Here is a 19,445-nt window from a genome sequence, read left to right as displayed (position 1 = left end):
CCCTCACTCCCCTCCTTCATGTAAAAGAGGACGATTTCAGGCCTGTGAAGTCTGAGTCTCTCAACTCCAATTAAATTAAACCCACACCAATGTACCCGGCCCTGGATCCTATGAGAGCCCCAGGAAAAGTAAGTCGGGCTTGTGGGATTTAGGGCTAGCCTTTTGCATTCCTTTGCCTTCTCTTTTCTCTCTGTCCGTCTCTGTCTGTCTCTCTGTCTCATTCTGGGGAAAGCTCACAAAACTCAACAGTCAAAAAGCAAGTTAGCGGTATGGCTGCTAGAATGCCAGGAAACACAGGAAGCTTACGTTCTTCTGCTCCCAGAGAGGTCAGTTGAAAATCTTTCCAGCACAGTCTTTTACTCTAGAAGGAAAAGAGGGTGTGTGTGCGTGTTTGGCAGACAAGGCCCTACCAAGTGTCACTCCCGTGTCACTGTGACAAGAAAATATACTTTCCCCCTCCCTCCTCCTCTCGCAATGCAGCCCTCTCTCGAAGAAATTTGTTTTGAGGGATTTGACAATCTTGCAGATAAAGTGCCTGCCTACTGCACTTGGTTGATCATTTTCCCTCATGGCTGACCGTAATTTCTTAGCTACTCTTAGCGGTAGCGCTGTCCCAGCTGCCCAAGGTAACGGGTGAGGGAGGGGGACTTCGCTTAGGTGCCCTCAGCTAGCTGGGGAACATGGGCCTTTCCCCCTTTCTTCACGGATTTTGTAGTGCTGAAGATTAGAAACTAGAAGGAGGTGGTTTTGTTTTGTTTTGTTTTCTAATTAAGAATTTTTTTTAAAAAATCAATCTGCAACCAGTAGAACTAGATTATTAGGTTTCTTTTTACTTTGTTTATTAATTTTTTTCTGTTTTGGTTTTTGAGGGATGGTGCGTGTGGAAGGGGACGAATTAACAAAACAATGATGGGTAACTGTGAGTGAGAACTCTGGGCATTTTGAATAAACCAGGGCAGAAATTTGGATCCTCTATCTTTTAAGATGCTTTTTTCCAGCTCTTTAAGTGAAAAGCATAAAGGGAGGGGAAACTGGGAGGAAGAAGAAAAGTGAGAAAAGCAGTCAGGGAGGAGAAAAAAAGCTGGCCCAGTCCTATCTTGAAGGTACAGAGAAAGTTTTTTGTGAGGTGGAGAGAAAGAAGAGAAAAGCTATTATGTACCCTAGGGATGCAATTTTAGTGGGGATGGAAGATTTGAGTGGGAAGGGAGGCACAGTGGCCTCCGGGCTCTCTCTTTTCCAGCAGTTGGGCGGTTGGCACCTCAATTTGAATTGCTGGGTGAGTAGTGGGGTGTGTGTGTGTGTGTGTGTGTGTGTGTGTGTGTTTGTGTCCTTGCTTATTGTGGTCTTGACCATTAAACCTCTGTTCCTTTTTTTTTTTTTTTTTTTAATTCAGACCCTGGGAAGGGGAAAAACAAAACCAAGAATAAATGGTCAACTCAAGCTGTGCCCTTCCCCGATGTACTTTCCATAGCAGTGTTTTGGGGAGTTGGGGAGAAAGGGTTAAAAAAAAAAATAAAGATGAGGAGGAGAGAAAGCTTGACTTTCATCATAGTCCTTCGGCTGCCTAGCAAGGCAGAGCCTGCAGAGCCGGCTCCCCAAGTTCCAAGAAGCTGGGGATCCGGAAGAGGGTGGTGGGGTCGAGGATTTCTTTTACCAAATAAATTTTTCCCCTTCACCCACCAGGGCAGGCTCCGCTGGAAGGAAGGGAAGAGAGAATGACGTTGCCTCAGAGAGGAGTGTGCTTACAGAGTTGGAGACGCTGAGCATTCAGGCTCTGCTAGGAACAGGGCTTGTGGAAACTGTCTGTCTTTGTTTCGTATTTAATGATAACTTTCTGTTGCTGTATCTTTAGTTGTATTTATTTTCCATTTCCAAATTTAGATGCCGGCCTTTTAGGGCTACCGTCTTGCCCATGGCATCTGTATTTTCAAAAACTTAAACAAGAGACGGTGCTTCTCGGAAACCTGAGCAGGAGACCCATGACTGCCCATTGTGGTGTTAATGATCAGAAAGAGGGTCCTTTTGCAACTCCAGTTTGGGGCTTAGGTTACATGCTAACTCTGTTCAACCAGAGGGTCAGATCCTTTGCCACAGCTGTCAGGGCAGTGTCGAATTTGGAGGCGATTCCCGTGATTACTTCCATTACTATCTTTTGTTGTGAAGTGGCCAAACACAGAAGCCTTTGCAGTGGTCCATCAGCATTTAGGTCTGACTTTGGGGAGGGGGGTGAAAAAATGAAATATACAACAGACTGTAAGAGTCCTTATGTTTTCAAAATCGGGAATTAAATCCTATACATCCTATTAAAACACAAAGTGGTCAGTACTTCTCTAGTCGAGCATGAAGCAAAGACCGACGTATGGCTTGGTTTTCCTTTCTGGTTGTGTGCAACTTTTCTAGTTCAGCCTACGATTGTGTGAACTGTCTAGAATCGTGGGGAAAGACAGTGCAAGCTGGCACTGCACGTGTCTAAGATGTGTTGCCGTAAATTTCCCAGCCCAGCCTGGCCTCCCTTTCGGAGATTCCTGAAAGGTTCCAGAGCTTTGTTTACTCAAATTACTTGGGTTACTTAATAGCAGTCCCACTCCTTTGGTGGCCGCTAACCCTCCATTCTTGATGTCTCATGAGAAGGGAGTTGTTTGAAAGGGTGGATTCCCGACTGCAATGATACAGATATTATGATCTTTGTATTGTCACAACAGGCTGCTGCGTCGGCATTTTCTGGAAGCAACAGAGCCTGCAGCCTTATATTCTTAGGGAAACCTCCCTTTTGTGGTTTGGGGTTGGTGGGGGGCCCGGCGGAGCTATGTAATGGAATTCTTTCCTTCTGCAACATTTTGGAAAGTGATGAAATCTCATGCCATGCCCTCCAGATTACATACTTCTGCGCACATTTGAAGATTTATTTTTTTTTTATTGGACTTTGCCTGGGCCATTCCCTAGTTACATTAAACTTCCAACTTGTCAGCTTGCTTTGATAGGGAGTTGCGTCCTTTTCACGTGTTTCATTTATGGAGACTGTGGATGTCCTTTAAAGGATGCTCATGTTTGGGACACTAACAGGGCAACAAAGAATAGAGCAATGCAACACTACCTCTGCATCTGTCATTGCTGAATTCCTGCTGAATCCAAGGTTTCGGGGCACTTGTGTCTATTGGGCCACAGGAAGACGTTCATCCCTCCTCTCCGTGTACCTGTTCTTTTCTAGGGAGAAATTCACCTGCTCTCTGAAGGAAACAGCTGTTTCAAAGAGCACTTACCAGACTCCATGTAGCAGGCATGAATTCAAATACAATACTGTCTAGATTCGAAAGTTAGGCACAGGGTATATTAGAAAAACAAAAGACATTTTTGTACAGCTGGTCATTGTAAATAAATTAGAAGGGTGGTATCAGGTTTTGTTCACTACTTTCTTGAAATCCCCAGGATGTAATAACCATTATGTACTTAAAATTTACTCTAAATCAAAATTGGTGATTTCCTTTCCATTATATTCAGGAATCCCTAGATTTGGGGTTGTTGGGGTTTTGGGGGAGGGATAGCCTGGAAATCATTATTATTATTTTTTTAAGTTGTTTTGAATTTGAGCTTTTGGATTTCTTCATTTGGAATAGGTTAGTTTTATTCCTGGCTCTGTTTTGAAAATCTGCTCTCCTAGAAACAGCTGTACCCTCTTACCCAGTCCCAAACATTCCCTGCAAACATGGGACACTCAACAAGATTGATTATGCTAGCAGTAATCATTTAATACCCAAGTAGTAGGGAAACACCTTGCAGGAGGGTGGAGGTTGCAAACTACCAAGAAATTACTTAGGGGTGAAGTGGTTTGTTTTTCATCTCTGAGGCCCGGTGGAGGATTAGGACAGTCAGAGGACCCTGTTGTGCCTGCTTCACCCCCTCCCTGACCTCCGCCACGCTGTAGCATGTTCCTGGAGGGACACGGGCAGGAAGAAAACCCTGGGAATTCACTGGTCAGGGGCCAGCCTGGACCGGGCGGGCCAAGACTTAAGCTTGCAAGTGCTTTAAAGGTTAGTTGGGGGAAGCACAATGGGATGCTTTCTTTTTATTGGGAAATAAATGAGAATGAGTGGAAATAAATTATGTTTAATGAACTTAACTGGAAGTAATTGTTCAAGAGCCTGTGAAAGCACAGCTTTGCCGGGTCGGCCCTGGGCTGCGGCTCTCACAGAGTCAAACAGCTGGAGCACGTCTTTCTTTTCCAGGTTAAAATGTTCCCCTCCCTGTGCCCACACCCCCACCCTGACACTTCCAGCCCCACTCCCAGATTCCCCCCCCCCCCGCTCCTTTTTGGGGATTAAGAAAAGTTCATTAAGAGCAGAATTTGGCCCCCTAGACCCTGAGCGCTTGGCAGTCTGTTTGGTGTGTTACCAGCTGGTTTGTTATGGGAGGGATGTGGAGGGGGTTTGGGGGAGACCAAGGGCTTAGGATGGTTTGAGTTAGTTCTATGTATATGCATATGGGTGAGAGAATTTGGATGAAAATTGAGTGCACATTTATTCTCTCCCTGCCTGCCCTGTTCAATCATTTCCCTGCACGAAGAATTTCAATGCTTGTGTGAGTATATGAGAAACTATGAGTCGGCAGAATTTTGGAGAAAGCAAGGAGAGTCTCTCTTCTTCTTGCTGTCTAAGTGGACTTGTTTCTGGGGTTGGGGGAGGGGTCCCGGCCATCGAGAGTTTACCAAACAAGCAAGCAGCACCCACCCTGAGTGTCAGGCTCCCTCAGGTTCCAGAAGCTGTCACTTGGCAGCCTTGTGGGTGGGCCAGGCATCCCCAGCAGCAGGCCCGGTGAGGCAGGCTGTGTGCTGGTGTTGGAAGGTGGGGCTTTCTTCTCTGCGACTCCCAGGCCCACCTCCTTTTCCTTAACCATCTCATTTCTCCCAGCAAAACTCGAACCCTGTGAAGCCTTCTCTCTTCCGTGTTATTTTCAGTGGCGGTGCTCTTGCCATTAATGTAAGTCTTGTCCAGGGAAACCGTGTGCCCTTGGCTGGGAGCAGGCCCTTTGGGAGCAGCGGCCTTCCGCCGCCAGTGGGCTCTGGGCACCGCTCTGCCTGGGCTTCCAGAGCCAGGGGGAGAGGGGCAGAGGGAAATGTTTGCAGGAGCCCATCTGGCCACCCTTCCACTGTGTGTGTGCAGGAGCTTGGCAAGCCGTGACCGCAGGATGTTCGCAGGGTGAGTCGGCGTGGGCCCACCCATGCGGGCCAGACCCAGGCTGCCCTGTGCGTCTCCTGACGTCATTCTGGCAGCTGCAGCAGGTGCCCGTCCGGGGAATGGGCTGTCGAGGCAGGAAGGCTACCTTTGCCGACCATTCCACCACTCCCTGGCCCATCGCCTGAAAAAATCGGACTAGTTGAGTCACAGAGGGTTGTCGATGAGTAAGGAGCGGCCCCTCCTCCATCTCCACCCCCTCCTCTCCAGCGGCGCTCCGTGCCTCCAGTGACGTGTGACATCATTCACGTTTCGCTAGTCGCCATTGGCCTTGGCGAAGCCATAGTCAGTGGCATCCGGCAGAATGCATGGAGCTCTAAACCCATTTTTAAATGTAAACTCCGAATGAACAGTGTGCCTTCCTGAGGCTGATTTCAGCCTCTGGGAGGGCTGGGGAGCCCAAGACCACGGAAGACCTCCTGTGTCCTCCCTGGGGAGGGGAGAAGGCTGACAAATGCTTCTCTGTGCTGCTTTTGTTTTATTGTGCTGGGATCCTCAAGGCACTTTCTGGCCCCATTTTTCTTCTGCAGAAAAGGAGAGCAATAGGAGAGTATTGAAGAGGAGGGCCGGCGGAGAGGCCGGCCCTGCAATGGCTCTATTTGTTTTCAGCGTCTACTGATTAATAGGTTGCGAGGTGAATGGCAAGCTTTCATTCCCTTTGGGTTCCCCACAGTTACGGAAGGTTGAGGGTCGGGGTGAGAGGAGGGGTAGCAGAGAGATCTAGAAGTGCCTGAATCAATCTTTCATTTACCAGGTTCCAAATCACAAGCCGCGCTTAGATGGGGCTGTGGGCACTTGGCAATGAGGGTGGCACGGCCAAGCTGCAGAACATTGTTGCTTAAGGGTTCTCCAGGGGTCAGAGGTCAGCCACCAGGGCGCCCCCCTCCCAACTTCCCCACTGTAGTTGGATGAATACTTGGGGTGGTAAGGCTTTGTGCGTTTTGAGAGCTGGTAAAGGCCCCCCCCCTTTTTTTAATCATTTAACTCTTCAGTGCTCAAAACCCATAGAGCATAATGACCAGAACTGGGGAAGACTTTGCTCTGCGTAGAAGCTGTTTCTCCAGGTAGAAAATAGAAAGCTCTGATTTATGGTCCGATGAGGATTTTTCTTCCCTTTAAATAGACACTGTTTACTTTGTTTAATTGGTTCAAGATTTTTGAGCTGACTTTTTCTTTAGTTTGTCAGCTGAACTGACGGCATGCATTGTGTTTCTATCACCAGAACCCTGCTGGACCCTGATACTGCTCGTGTCTCTCTGTTTGAGGGGCAGAAACATCCCAGTAAAATGACTTTATCCCCCACCTCTCCAAATCAGCCACACATTATAAAATCCCCTGCTAAAAATACTTGGTGGCCTGTGGCATGGGGTATTCTCAATGAGGCAGGAGCCTTGAGCTACTCCTAACTTGAGGTCTAGGGGGGCAGCAAAGGGGTGCTGTTTGCTGAAACTGGCCTAGGTTCCAGGGACTGGTGGGTGGGAGAGTGAGGAACAGATTCCTTTGTGAGTCCTGAAGCCTCTCTGTCCAGTGGGGAAGGTTGGCCCAGGCGAAGCTCAGAGGGTGCAGCTCACTACATCAGCATGGCAGTAAACCCCATCCCAGCATCAGGCTCTGCAGACACCATGGGCAGATGAGCATGAAAACCTGGAAACACCACCTTCCCAAAGCCTGTGATCTGCAACACCTGCTGTGTGGAACTAATAAGAAATGCCAGCGACTTCATAGGTGTGTTGTGAGGATTTAATACAGTATGTCGTGTGCGGCGCTAAGCCAGGTTCAGTGGGAAGGCTGCACTCAGAGGTAGCAGCGGTGAGCTGTGCTGGGGTTGACAGGAGAGCTTCGGGAACAGCACTGGACAGTGCTCCTTTGTCCTGTTCCCCCTCAGCTCATCCGACAAAGGGTTCTAGGGGGCTCCAGGGAGGAGTGCCAGGTGCTGATGGCGTGGGTGTTGTGTGGGAAACTGGAGGGTGACTCCTGGACCTTACGTGCAATGCTTTAGTCGCTCTTGTTGTTTTTGTGGCTCAGAGATTCCTTTTCAGCCTGTTCCTAAAGGGTTAGATACGAGTAAGTAGGCTCTCCGTGCAGCTCTCGGGTCTGCCACCACCACAACCTTGAATGTTGGTCAGCTGTCACTGGAGGTAATGATGTCGCACGCCCTAGGCAGTTGGGAAGACCTACTTAATATTTAGATAAGGTGGTTGCCTCAAAGGTTCCTGGTTCCGTGTTGCAGTAGTTTGCCTTAAACAGTGGACTCTTGTCTATAAAAGGATAAAACGGGGAGAGAGGCATGTTTCCAGCTGTTTATCCCACCAGCATGGATTATCACTTTCACTTAGATTCCCTAGATCATTTCTGGAAGGTTGTCTGAGTCTTTCCCCCAGGAATGATACTTTTCACTGTTGAATTTCTTAGGGCGGTAACAGTTTTGGACACAGTCCTTAAGGACCCCCTTAAAGAAGTGGGCACTGATTGTAGGGAAGGAGAAAGTCTAAGGGACATTTCCTGTTTGGGTTGGTTGGTGTTTCACTTATATGAACTCCTGCTTCAAGGCCCTCATCCTGATTCTGGAAGGCCCTTGGTTATCTCTAGTTACTCAATTCTTCTGTAGGCTTTCGTATTTGTTAGCATGATTAAGTGATAGTTTTTTTCTCAAAAGAGATGAAAAAATTTGTCAATTAAATATCACATTTTTAAGAAGAAGCATGCGCTTGTGGAAGGGTGGCCGAAAAAGTGCCACACGCTCTTGCCCTATAATAAACGTCTTGCCTTTGAATTAAGGAGTGCTGTCTGTGGATGCATTTCCCCTCTGGGACTTTGATTAGAGCATACTAGAGGGTGGCCAACCGTACCTCCACTGTGCACTCCTCATTAGGACTCTTTGGACAGTATTTTTCAGAGCTTCTTTGCATGTGTAACTCTGTGCCAGGCCCACTATTGAGCATTTTATAGACTTGAGCCTTAATTTTCACAGTGATGCTCTGAGGTTGACCCCCGTCGCATCTAGAGTTTGCAGAGACAGGACGAAGCTCCTGAGACAGGTTGCACAGCTAGACGAGTCAAGTAAAATTTCAGTCTGGGTCTTCCTTGCATCACAGCCTTCACTCTTGGTCACTGTGTCTATGCCGGGGGGCTCATAAACCATTTTTAAGGTACTATACTGATAAAGATACGACTAGCTGGTTTTTGAAGGTCTGTCCAGCTTTGTTCTATGATTCTGAGCGACTCCATGTTGGTGAATGAATCTGTGAGACTCTGTGATCTCTTCCTCTCGTGACTGCAGTTGGAATTCAGTGGCTCTTCAGCAGCTTGAGTCTCACCACTGACACAAGCTGGGCATGACAGGGGATGGAAGGTTCTAGAAGACACAGTCTTTGCCCTTAAGGAGCCTAGCTATAGTGGAATCAAGAAAGGTACATACGTGACTCCAGCATGGACATGATGTGACATAGAAAGAAAGGACTGTGGCGTCCTTGGGCTGGAGAGATGGGACATTTTCACGAAGAACACCCTCCCATGTGCCCAGTAGTAGCACAGGAACAGGCAGGCTGTATGGGAATCATGACTGGACCCTGGACTCTGCCGGGGTGACTGCATTCCTTCTCCTTGCTTGCTTGGGAACTGGTCAACCTAGTGAGACCTGTAGTTTCCTAGGGACCTGCCTGGCACACAGTCATGATCAGAAGATAACAAGATCGTGGGCAGCTTGAATCCACCCCCTCCCGTGTTATAGAGTCTGACTGGACTGGGAAAAAACCATATTGTGCAAAACAGTGTGAAGGTGATGGCGTCCAGCTTTGGTCAGAGTGAGCTTCTTCCATGTTTCTAAGAGGAAGAGGGAAAATTAACTTTTAAATCCTACCCCCGGTGAGCACCACTCTTGTGCAGATTCTATCTTCATCCTTTGCTAGACAAGTAGAGAAAGGTTTTCCCTGCATTTCCTGTTAGTCCTGCTTGGAAAGCAGCCGTGGAATTTGTGCGTCTGAGCTGTAGACAGAACTACGCCATCAGGCAGCTTCTCCCTAACGATAAAACAATAAATACCAAGAATAATAAACCACCAGTCCTGTGTTTACCATGTGGTAGGTTCAGTGCCAAGCTCTTCCCATGGATTTTCTTGAGAAAATCTGGGATCTGTGATTCTTGTTAGGACCCGGGCCTCTTACCCTTTGTACTTGTCTGTGCCCATGTGGTCCTCTGGTCTGGGGGTCATGCGTCATGGCTGAACAGAGAGCTGCCGTCTCTGGAACTCAACAGGCTGACTCAGGATGCCTGGGTCCTGATCCCAGACCCACTGAATCAGGTTCCTGCTGAGAGATTTCCTAGAGACAAGCATCCTGAGAGAGGCTTGAATGAACTGGAGCAGAGAATTATAGGCTCCACTGCCCACCTCCGGCCCTTCAATCCCCATCCTTTGCTTCCTTCCATTGTTTCTGGTGGTCCCATTTCTCAGAAGCCCTTCAGCCTCTAAGTGACAGTCTTCCCTGCTTTGGGTTATTTGTGGTTCTTCCTACTCATCGCATAGTCTTTCCACCCTTACTCTGGACCTGGTCTGCCTTCTTACATTTCAGCAGGTGTGTATCTTTCCAACCAAACAAAAGAAACGTCTGGAAGTTGGCAGTAGTCATTTTCCTTCCCTCCTGGTGGTCTTCGCTCTTCTGACTTCCTCTCCCTCCCTCTCCTTCTCTTTCCCCTCCCAGCGTGCCTTAAGAGTTCAGTTGTTGGCTACTTTTCAGTTGGCCATGGCCTTGAGGCAGTAGCCCTTCACTCTGCTGGCTTTGGCCTTGTCCAGACCTTCAGGGCTGCTAAGGACATGTGACCAAAGCTCCCTCTGCTTTGGGCCTTTGCATTTCAGTGCTTTGATTGCAAACTGGTAATTCACAGCATGAGGCTCTTTGGGCTACTAGCTTGCCCCTCTGGAAGCGTCCAGTTGTTTATGAGAATCGTTAAACCAGGCTGTTGTAAGTGTTGACTTCTTTCTCTGTATTCATTTCTGGAGCATATGGAGGAGGAAGTCCATATTTTACGTTCCGAACATGCTCATGCAAGTTCGAAGCCCCTTTTAGAGATGCCTTCCCCACAATTAACTGGGGTGAGAAATACTCTTTGCGTATTATACCCCTTCCTTATTCATTAAAAAAAAAAAAAAAAGACAAGAAGAAAAACGCAAAGCAAACTAAGTGCTCGGTGGTCCCTGAACTCGAGAGGCACTAGTGGGCAGCACTGAAACCTCACTTCTTTCCTTGTAATGCAATTCCTTTTCCTTGATGTTAATGCAAGTTGTGCCTTCCTAAAAGTAATAAAAGGAAATGAAGACACGTTCTGAAATGAAACTTGACTCTAATCCATTCATCATCTAATACTGGCCTCTTTATCTTCGCTGGTACCTAATCTGGTTAAATGTCCCTGTTGTAGGATTTTAGTGAAAATCCTCTATGGGGAATAGGGTTTTTTTGCAATTGGATTACTCTCAGTAAATGGCCCAGTAGTTTGCTTGTTTCAGCTTCATTTTTCCTTTGTGGTCTTGCTGGGCTAAGTTACAGCACAGCATAGTGGAGGGGGTGGGGCAGCCTGAGAGTGGGAGCAGGGGTGGAGAAGAGGACAAGAATTTGGGAAGGTCTGGTCATGGCAACTAAAAAAATCTTTAAAATGCTTATTTTCCTTTTTTTTTTTTCCCCCTGCTCCTTCTACCTATCCACCCTTCCTGAACATAAAAATGCTTGTACTTTGTTTGCTGGAACTGCCCGTTTCTAAACGGCACCCCTTTTATTAGCCCAATTTATCATCATCCAGTTAATTTATTAGCATTCCCCCATGACTTGCTAATGAAATTCCTAATGAATCAGGGCTGCTGTAATCTGCATAAAATATGCAGGTGCTTGCCTGGCCGTCTAGGGCTTTCTGGTAAAGTTCACACTCCCAACCAGACCAGGAATGGAGCTTTTCATCCGTGTTATCTGTAAAGAACTGTAGCAGGCTGGCTGGTTCCCGGGGCAAGGAGCCCTTAGGAGCGGGAGGTGGTGGATAGGGAGGCTGTGTGGGTGGGACTTGGGCCCTGCCTGGTTTCTTATAAGGGAAGGTGTTCCTAGCCTGTTCTCTGGGAAGCCTGCTTGCCTCCTGAACGTCCCTCCGCTAGGGCTCTGGGGTCAGATACCACCCTACAGCCCCCAGTAAATTAAGTCCCCACGTCAGATTTATCTGATGGCTGGGAAAGTGCAGAGTCAGGGTCTGTGATGGGGTGGTGGTGGAGGAGGCACTTTTTACAGCTAGGCTCCGTAGGGAGGTAAAAACGGAAGCGTGCCCACCCAGAGAGCAGGCTTTACAAATACCTGTTATTTTTAATACATGGATCAGGGCCAGGGTTGCGGGCGGGATTGAGCGCATCTTCCAGAATCTGGGAGGGAGGGCATGGCCCCAGGAGCACCTTGGGCCTGTGTTGGGAAGTCTCAGGCTGCTGGGAGCCAGGCTGATGGTGTCCTTCTCTGTTTCTTTCCCTCCCACAGTCGAACAAAGTGCCGGTCGTGCAGCACCCTCACCATGTTCACCCCCTCACGCCGCTCATCACGTACAGCAATGAGCACTTCACCCCGGGAAACCCACCTCCACACTTACCCGCTGACGTTGACCCCAAAACAGGTAGGCCGAGCGTTTGGTGCCAAGCGCAAGTGCTGGGTCTGGGGCCACCTGACCTGCTGGGATTTGGGACGGGCTGTGGCACTGTGGAGGGGCACCTGTTCCTCTCCTAGGTGTTGAGAAGAAAGTACTTTGGGGAGGCCAGAGCCCGGTGAGGGAGTAGCTTCCCCCGTCCTTAAAAGAAGCCCATGTGTAGCACCAACAATCTTTCTAGAGCTCCGCATACCCACTGGAAGGTCTGGGTATGAATCCCACACTGTTTTTCAGGAGTAGCTTCTTGTAGGCGTCCATGAGGAGTAGGTATCTCGTGGTCTCCTTCTCAGCAGCTTGGGAATAGAGGAACCCCACCAGCATGGCCCCCCAAAGCCCTGGTTCATTTAGCAGCTGAGGGACTCTAGTCACTTGATGATGACGGTGTGGTGCAACGTCACTGGGTCCCGCATCGTCATTGCTGATTTATTTGGGTTCCTCTTCTGCAGTATCACCAAGCCCATTATACAGTTGTGAAAACCAGGTTCATCCTGGAACAACCAGTAGGGTCTCAGGCGGAAGGTGCCACGTAACCCTTCAACCTTTACACTTTACCCTCCCTTCCATCCCATGTGCTCATCAACTGCTTTTTCCTCAAAGAGGGAAAGAGAAGGCAGGGTTCCTTGTGACCCTCCTGTAACAACCAGCAACCGACCGCAGCTCCTAGTGGGATGGTCGTGGTAGAAGAGCTGAGGCCGGGCCAGGCCGGGTGGTACACTGCCCGGGGTTTCTCCAACCAGCTAGTTCATTAGAAGGATGAATGTTAAATGGCTATCCCATGTTACTTTGTCAGATGGGATTGTTTGGTGTCGAGCTGAGGTAGATTGCCTGTTCATGCAGACTTCGCTGCCTCTGAATGAAACTACACATTAGCTGGTTTTCACCAGCCTCTGAGCCCCCTTTGTGCTCGTGGGGGACCCAGCCTGGTGCTTGGATGGCTGGAGGAGGCCGCCAGCCGGCCCCAGGCTCTGCGAGTGAATGGCAGCATCAACGTCTCATTTAAATAATGGTAGTACAGGGAATAGCTTTTAAATGGTTATCGTAAAACATATGATTAACGTCTGCAGACTGTTTACTTTTCCTCTGCGAACATTCTTTCAAGTGTGCAAATGGCTTGGTGTAGGGTCCAAGACCAGCTAATCTGTTTGGTTTTTGTAATAGAGAGAAAGCCATGTCTGCATGAAAATGTCACCCAGGGAGACTTAACTTACAGATTAAAAGCTTCCTGAATGAATTAAAAAAAATGGAATAGTTTTCATCCGCAGACATGCAGCTCATTACCTCCAATACTGCGTTAATTCTGTAGTATTGTTCATTTTCTTCCCAGTTCAGCTGCTTCGATCAGTCCCTCTGTGTCAGAATTGCTTCCAGCACTCTTGCTTTGCTCAGGATTGAGGGCAGGAGCCTGTGGAGTAAGTGTGCAGTCACTTGGGCCTTTAGGATGTGCTCAGCTATGTCATGTGTCATGTGCACCTGGTCAGTGGCTAGGGCTGGTTCTCCCAGGTGGCTGCCTCCAGAGAAGTAGGTTCTAGACCTATGTCCGCGGGTCTGCTCAGTTCAGATCCTACCCTGGAGAAGAGGCCAGGGCTCCTGGTGAGTTTCTGCCACAGTTCCTCCTCTCAGCTGAGGTGGAGACATTCTAGAAGAGCTACCTTTTTTGAAAGAAGGCAAGAGTCACCCTTCCAAAAGCCATAACTGGAAAGGCATTGTTAGAAACTTAGAAGAGGGGACTCTGGTGCATTAGAATTGTAAAAGGAGTAGAGGCCCAAGTTGGGAGGGCAAAGAGCATTTGCATGACTTGATCACCTACTGTGTGCCAAGCCCTTCAGGTTTTTCTTTAATCTCAGTAATCACACTGATCCCATAAGGCAGAAATACCCAAGACAGTATTTTCGGGGTCTGCGTCTACCCCGTGTACCCATCCATCTAGAAGGAGATAAACCGCTTTGTCAAGGTAGAACAGGGAGAGATGATGAACAAAACCTACCCACAACTCTTAACGACCACAGTCATGGAAGGAATCTCATGCTAGCTCTGCTCATAGATGAGAAGTCTCTGTCTTCCTTTCCCTGTCCCCATCCCTTGGCAGTTTCTCTTGGCAGTTTCTCTGTCCTTCTCTCCTCCTTTGTAACCGAAATGCTGCTTCTTCTCCCAGGAATCCCACGGCCTCCGCACCCTCCAGATATATCTCCATATTACCCGCTATCGCCTGGCACCGTAGGACAAATCCCCCATCCGCTAGGATGGTTAGTACCACAGTAAGGAGTTCCATTTTTTAATTCCCTTTTTGTTTCTTACATGGGCATGCTTATTATTTATCCTGTGCGTGTGTGTGCACATGTGTGTGTGTGTGTGCATGTGTGTGAGTTTCGGAAGACAGGGTTGGTGGGGGAGGGTGGCAGGGGGTACTTAGGGAAGATGCTCCACGAGGTGCCCTGTGGGGAAGCTGGCGAGTCAGTAGCCCTTCAGATGGGCCATGTAGGAGAAACGTTGTTGATACTTAGCATTCTGAACCCACAGTCCCCAAAGACTCTGGGTTTCTCTCTGTGAACAAGGGTGTCCTTCAGATACTTCGGGAATGGCAGAGGCTCTCAGGGCTTCTGTCAGAGAAAGCCGGTCATGGCTCTTCTGCTGGTGGCAGCCCAGCCTGGAGGCCTTTTGTTGGTTTGAGGCAGCACGGGAGTGGCAACAGGCATAATGTCATTTTGAAACACAGGGTGAGAGTGGGGTGGGGGGCCTCCCTCAGAAGCCCCTAACCCCTCGCCCCATGCTGACCATTGCTCCCAAGGCTGGCAACAAGAGTGGAAAGGGCTGCCTGTTGGGACAGACGGTATGCAGCCAGCATCTCTCTGAGATTCTTGGTTCACCTGATTGTGAGGGGCGGGGGTGGGGCTTTGGAAATCCCTCCTGCGGCACATGGAACCTTCCTGAGTGTCAGCCAAGGTTCCCGGCAGTGCACAGGGCATCGAATCGCCTTTTACTATTTGTCTTCCTATCACCCAGTCTTGCTTTTATAGTACCATCCATTAACCTTTCTTAAGACGACTTGAAAAATGTGTATTTCCAAGCCAGAGTAGAAAGGCCTTTACTGCATAAACATACCATGAGCGAGTGTGTGTGTGTGTGTGTATGTGTGTGTGCATGTAATATCTGTTTTGTGATTACATTCTTGTGTATGTATTTCTCCATGTGTATCCGTGATCGCTACTCTAAAAAACAAGGACAATTTGTTGTCTTAACAGAAATATGTCCTGGGTTAAACTCCGAAGTTTGGGTTTTAGGGAAGACCCCCTGTTGTAGCCTTATAGAAGATACAGTCTGGAATAGTTTGCCCAGTGTTTCTCTAGTTGAACACACTCTATCCTGTTCTGTGAAAAACAGCTGTACAGAATACTGACCGTGGGTGTACTTTCTGTTGATTTTTTTTTCTCCTTCATTTTGTTGGGAAGGGTAGACACGGACGTGAGCTTGTATCCCATTCCTTCCTCAGAAAATGGGGCCATATTCCTGGACTAGTTCTCTGTCATCCCTTGCCCCGTTCAGCTGATGGGCAGATATTTGAAGGCTAGATAAAAAGGAATAGCCAACTCAGACAACCCTCTGTCAGGAAAAGTTGTGTGTCTTTCATGAGGATGCTATTTTGCATGTTGCTGTATTTTTTAATTATTGTAATGAGGTGTGATTGTCTATTGGTTACCCACAATTCTTCTTGGGGACTCTCCCCCCGGTAACTCTTGTCAACACTTGTTAATTTGACAAAAGGCTACAAATTAAGCTCTGTTAATTTAATGTTTTCTCACCGAGATCTAAATACCGAAAGAGGCCCAAAGCGTAACTGAAGTCCTTTGATTCACTGCACTTTATTTTGGTATAAATTTACATTCATTATTGTTTTCCTTTGGATGTGTAGCCCTCAATTAGTGTGATGGCTCCATTAAAGCAAGTGAGACTTCGCCTTTAATTATTACAACAAAACACCTAGTTTCAGCTTGGGGAGAGGGTCTCTATTGACATAAGCAGAGGTTATAAAATTTAATTAGCCATTCCTATCAGATTTATGGCATTCAAATTGTTCTGTGTTTCTTCCCTTTGATCCTTCCTGTACAATCCCCAAGATTTTTGTTCTGATCAAATGAGAATAAAGCTTACTGTGCAGAGAGAACTTTCCCTTTTTCTTCTTTTTCTTTCCCCCACCCCCACCCTTGTTTGCACTCTCTTACTTTGTATCCCCCCTCTTTTTAGGCAAGGTCAGCCAGTGTACCCAATCACGACAGGAGGATTCCGTCACCCCTACCCTACAGCTCTGACTGTCAATGCTTCCATGTCCAGGTGAGTTCCAAAATGGGGGCCTCCAACCAAGTCAACCATGGGGGACTTCTCAGGAAGTGCTCTAGATGGTTTCCAGGCCATCCAGTGGCCGCTTCTTCAAGTTATCCTAATGGTCTAAGACCAATAGTGCATTGGGCTTTACTCCTAGAAAACACTAAAAAAATTAACCTGAACTTCTAAGATAGGTGATGTCAAAGTTTTGAGGTTGAACTGGGCATCGATGTATTGAGCAGTATTTTTTTTTTTTTTTTAAAGACTTAAGAAGGTGGGAAAAAGCAGTTAGGACATATAGAACTTTTTAAAATGTTATTTCTCTGTTGCCCTATACTGGGTAAGAACGGGTGGGAGTCATTTTAATATTACGTAAAGGAGAGTTTGAGGAAGGGTGTGGTCTTTTCAAAATTAGATTCTTTACTGTCAACAAGAAGGGACACCCATGTCCCAACACACACCTCTGGAAAGTAATACTAACCCAAAGAATTAGAAGGGGAGCCCCCTCCCTGCTCGGCGGGAAGCCTGCTTCTCCCTCTTTCACTCCTCCTGCTTGTGTTCCCTCTCTCACCGTGTCTCTCTCTGTCAAATAAATAAAATCTTTTAAAAAAGTGGGGGAGGGAGCCCCATATGGAATTTTAAGTTGTTTATTAGCCACGGTTTTAAAGAGGTTCAATATCAGGGAGGGAGACCCAGGCGAAATTCTTTTTAAGGATCTGTTTTATTCAACCTATTGTCAAAATATTCTCATTTTGACATTTAGCACTGTAAAGCAACTGTTAATGAGATTTTACATTCTGTTTTGTACATTTTTTTTTAATCTGGTATGTATTTTACACTTAACTGTACATCTCAATTTGGATTGGCCACATTTGAAGTACTCAAAAGCCACGTGTGGCTGGTGACTACCACACTGGCCTGTGTAGCTCTAAGTCTTGGAAAGCTTAAAAAAAAAAAAATGTGTGTGCAGAACAAGAATTTGAAAAGAGCCCATCAAATAACCAGCAAAGAATTCCTACACCCAAAGGACAGAATGATGTTTACTTTCGTTAATAGGGGAGCATCTTCAACTTCTAATTTAAATATTTTGGGTCACAAGCTCCGCACTGACTTCTACTTCGTATGAAATATTTTGCTGTGTTTATTTGGATAAAAATGGTGACTTCTTCCTTTAAAAAAAAAAACTGGTGTGTGCGTCTGCATCCATGTATCTCTAAGCACATGAATATGTGTGTAATACGCACACACAGGTATACCCGCTTGGGTATACCTGGAGCTTTCTAATCCCCTGTTCTCCTTTTCCTCCCTCTAATTAATTCTGGCTAATTTTTCAATGAGCGCCAGTTTATTTACAAACCGGTTGGCAGCAGTAGGCTTAAGTAGCACTAATCGCTCCTAATGATAGTTTTATTTTCTGTTCATCTGATTTTCAGTCAAGTTAATTAAATCGGTGGAGGTTTAGACTTTCCTGATGGGCTACAACAAGTAATCCATTTTGATGATGACCCATAATTAAATCAGCACGCATTACATGGCAAGGATGCTGCCCCTAGCATCTTCCCCCAATCTCTATGGTCTATATGGGAACCCAAGACCAGAGGGAGGGTTGGAGAGACAGGACAAGCCAGCCCCTTTTCCTGCTTACAAGACAGTAATGCTGGTGGGGGAAAGAGTAAGAATTACATTCATGAAGGAAAACAGGCTGTGGTGTACCTCCCATTTGTAATTATACCATAGAGATCCCGTAATTTTAAAGATCCAGTCTCTACATGGGGTAAAGGATCTCGGTTTCAGAATCCACACCAATATGGGTTAGGTGGGAAAATGCCTTTGCATCCTCTTCTCCAGTGAAAAGAGGAAGGTTACATTCATTAAATAATGTCATCACCACCTTGCAAAGCATGGGAACGAATTGGGAGTCTCCCAGGACGAGAGCTGCTTCCGAGAGCAGCTCCTAATCCACAGCTCGTCTTCCTTGCAGACCAGCATTTATCATACCCCTGATTGTTGTTCGTGTTTGTTTATTTGGTGCCTTTGAGAGGTTAAAAGCAGTGAAGGAATTGTCGGATAGGGATTGGGGTTAAGCTTATCGATTGAATTATCATTAGGAGGTTAGCCGATGATTTAGAGGTGGGCAAAGGGGTGGTGGAAAGGAAGGAAACAGTGGGAGGAAAGGTTAGGGGCTCAGGGTGCAGGGGGGAGGCCGCCGATTCCCCAGGTAGGCCTTATGAAAGGTAGCTAGTTAAAAAGCGTATACAGCAAATTAAATACATTATTGTGGTAATGGGGCGACAGAAGTATGGGGCTATTATACTATGGCAGTTATAGGAAATGTAGGCAGCTTGCCCTGTTCCAGAACACCCTTTGATATTTATTCTATTCAGCGGCTGGGGCCAGGACTTCTCAGAATTAAGTGATGGGTCATTATACTTTAAACACCATGGAGAAGCCTAGATTGGCAATTAAACAGCTCTTGCTGACACTCACTTGTGCCACCCTGTGACCCCCTTTAGATTGAGATGTTGGAGCTCCGGGCCCTCAGCCTGCTAAATTGGTGCAAGGCTCTTCTCCTGACGAGAGCGGGCTCTGAAATCTGCCGGCTTCAAAGGGAGCGAGATCATGTATAAACCATAATGTGGGTGCACCGTGGCTCACAAAAAATAAGGCAGGAAGAGATGAAATGTTACCAGTGCAAGGGGGAAAATGAGAGAATAATGACAAACCTAATGCAACTCAAAGCAGGATTGTTGCACGAGGAAAATGCATCCCACTGCTTGTGCATGAAATCAAGGCCGCCGGATGACATCCAGTTAACAGAAACGTGTCAACAGTGAAGTAAAGTGAGAGTGAGCAAGAGAGAAACCCCTGAGACAGCCAGAAACAAGAATTAGTTGTCCTTAACAAGTTAAGGTTCATCATTCTATTCTGGCTCGGAGCCATAAAAGCAGACGGGGGTATATAATGAGCTGCTTAGAATTTTTAGGGTGTTTATCGCATTTCATGAAATAGTTGTCCGCAGAAAGGAATTTCTTGAGCAAAGGTGTGCCTTTGCCCACCCCCGCCCCGCCCCCCCCCCGACGCCCAACGCCCCGGTTCTTTTTCTGCTATATGTTTGTCAGACAGATGAGTATATGTGTAGGCGTGTGAACTTGGAAGTGTTCGTTCCCCATGGCTTGCACCGGAAATTTGGCCCCACCCCAAAATGTGCTGGAACTATAGTATCTGCCTGTGGTGTTT

The 19,445-nt window shown here is 47.2% G+C and overlaps 1 protein-coding gene across 45 annotated transcripts in view; it reads left to right on the top strand.

Moving 5' to 3' along the window:
* Window positions 1-19,445, top strand: part of TCF7L2 (transcription factor 7 like 2) — a 194,438-nt gene that overhangs the window by 158,602 nt on the left and 16,391 nt on the right. For 37 of the 45 annotated variants that reach the window (XM_032879831.1, XM_032879840.1, XM_032879805.1 and 34 more), the window contains 3 exons: window positions 11,729-11,861; window positions 14,044-14,146; window positions 16,131-16,217. In XM_032879831.1, coding sequence (XP_032735722.1) covers window positions 11,729-11,861; window positions 14,044-14,146; window positions 16,131-16,217 — 323 coding nt within the window. The remainder of the gene's footprint in view (window positions 1-11,728; window positions 11,862-14,043; window positions 14,147-16,130; window positions 16,218-19,445) is intronic. The other 8 variants (XM_032879813.1, XM_032879710.1, XM_032879786.1 and 5 more) reach the window with 1 other exon arrangement.

Source organism: Lontra canadensis, unplaced genomic scaffold (genome assembly GCF_010015895.1).
Source record: "Lontra canadensis isolate GAN:19392208 unplaced genomic scaffold, GSC_riverotter_1.0 scaffold3, whole genome shotgun sequence".
Classification (NCBI taxonomy): domain Eukaryota; kingdom Metazoa; phylum Chordata; class Mammalia; order Carnivora; family Mustelidae; genus Lontra; species Lontra canadensis.
Note: the sequence above shows the minus strand (reverse complement) of the source record. Positions and strands in the feature narration are given on the sequence as shown.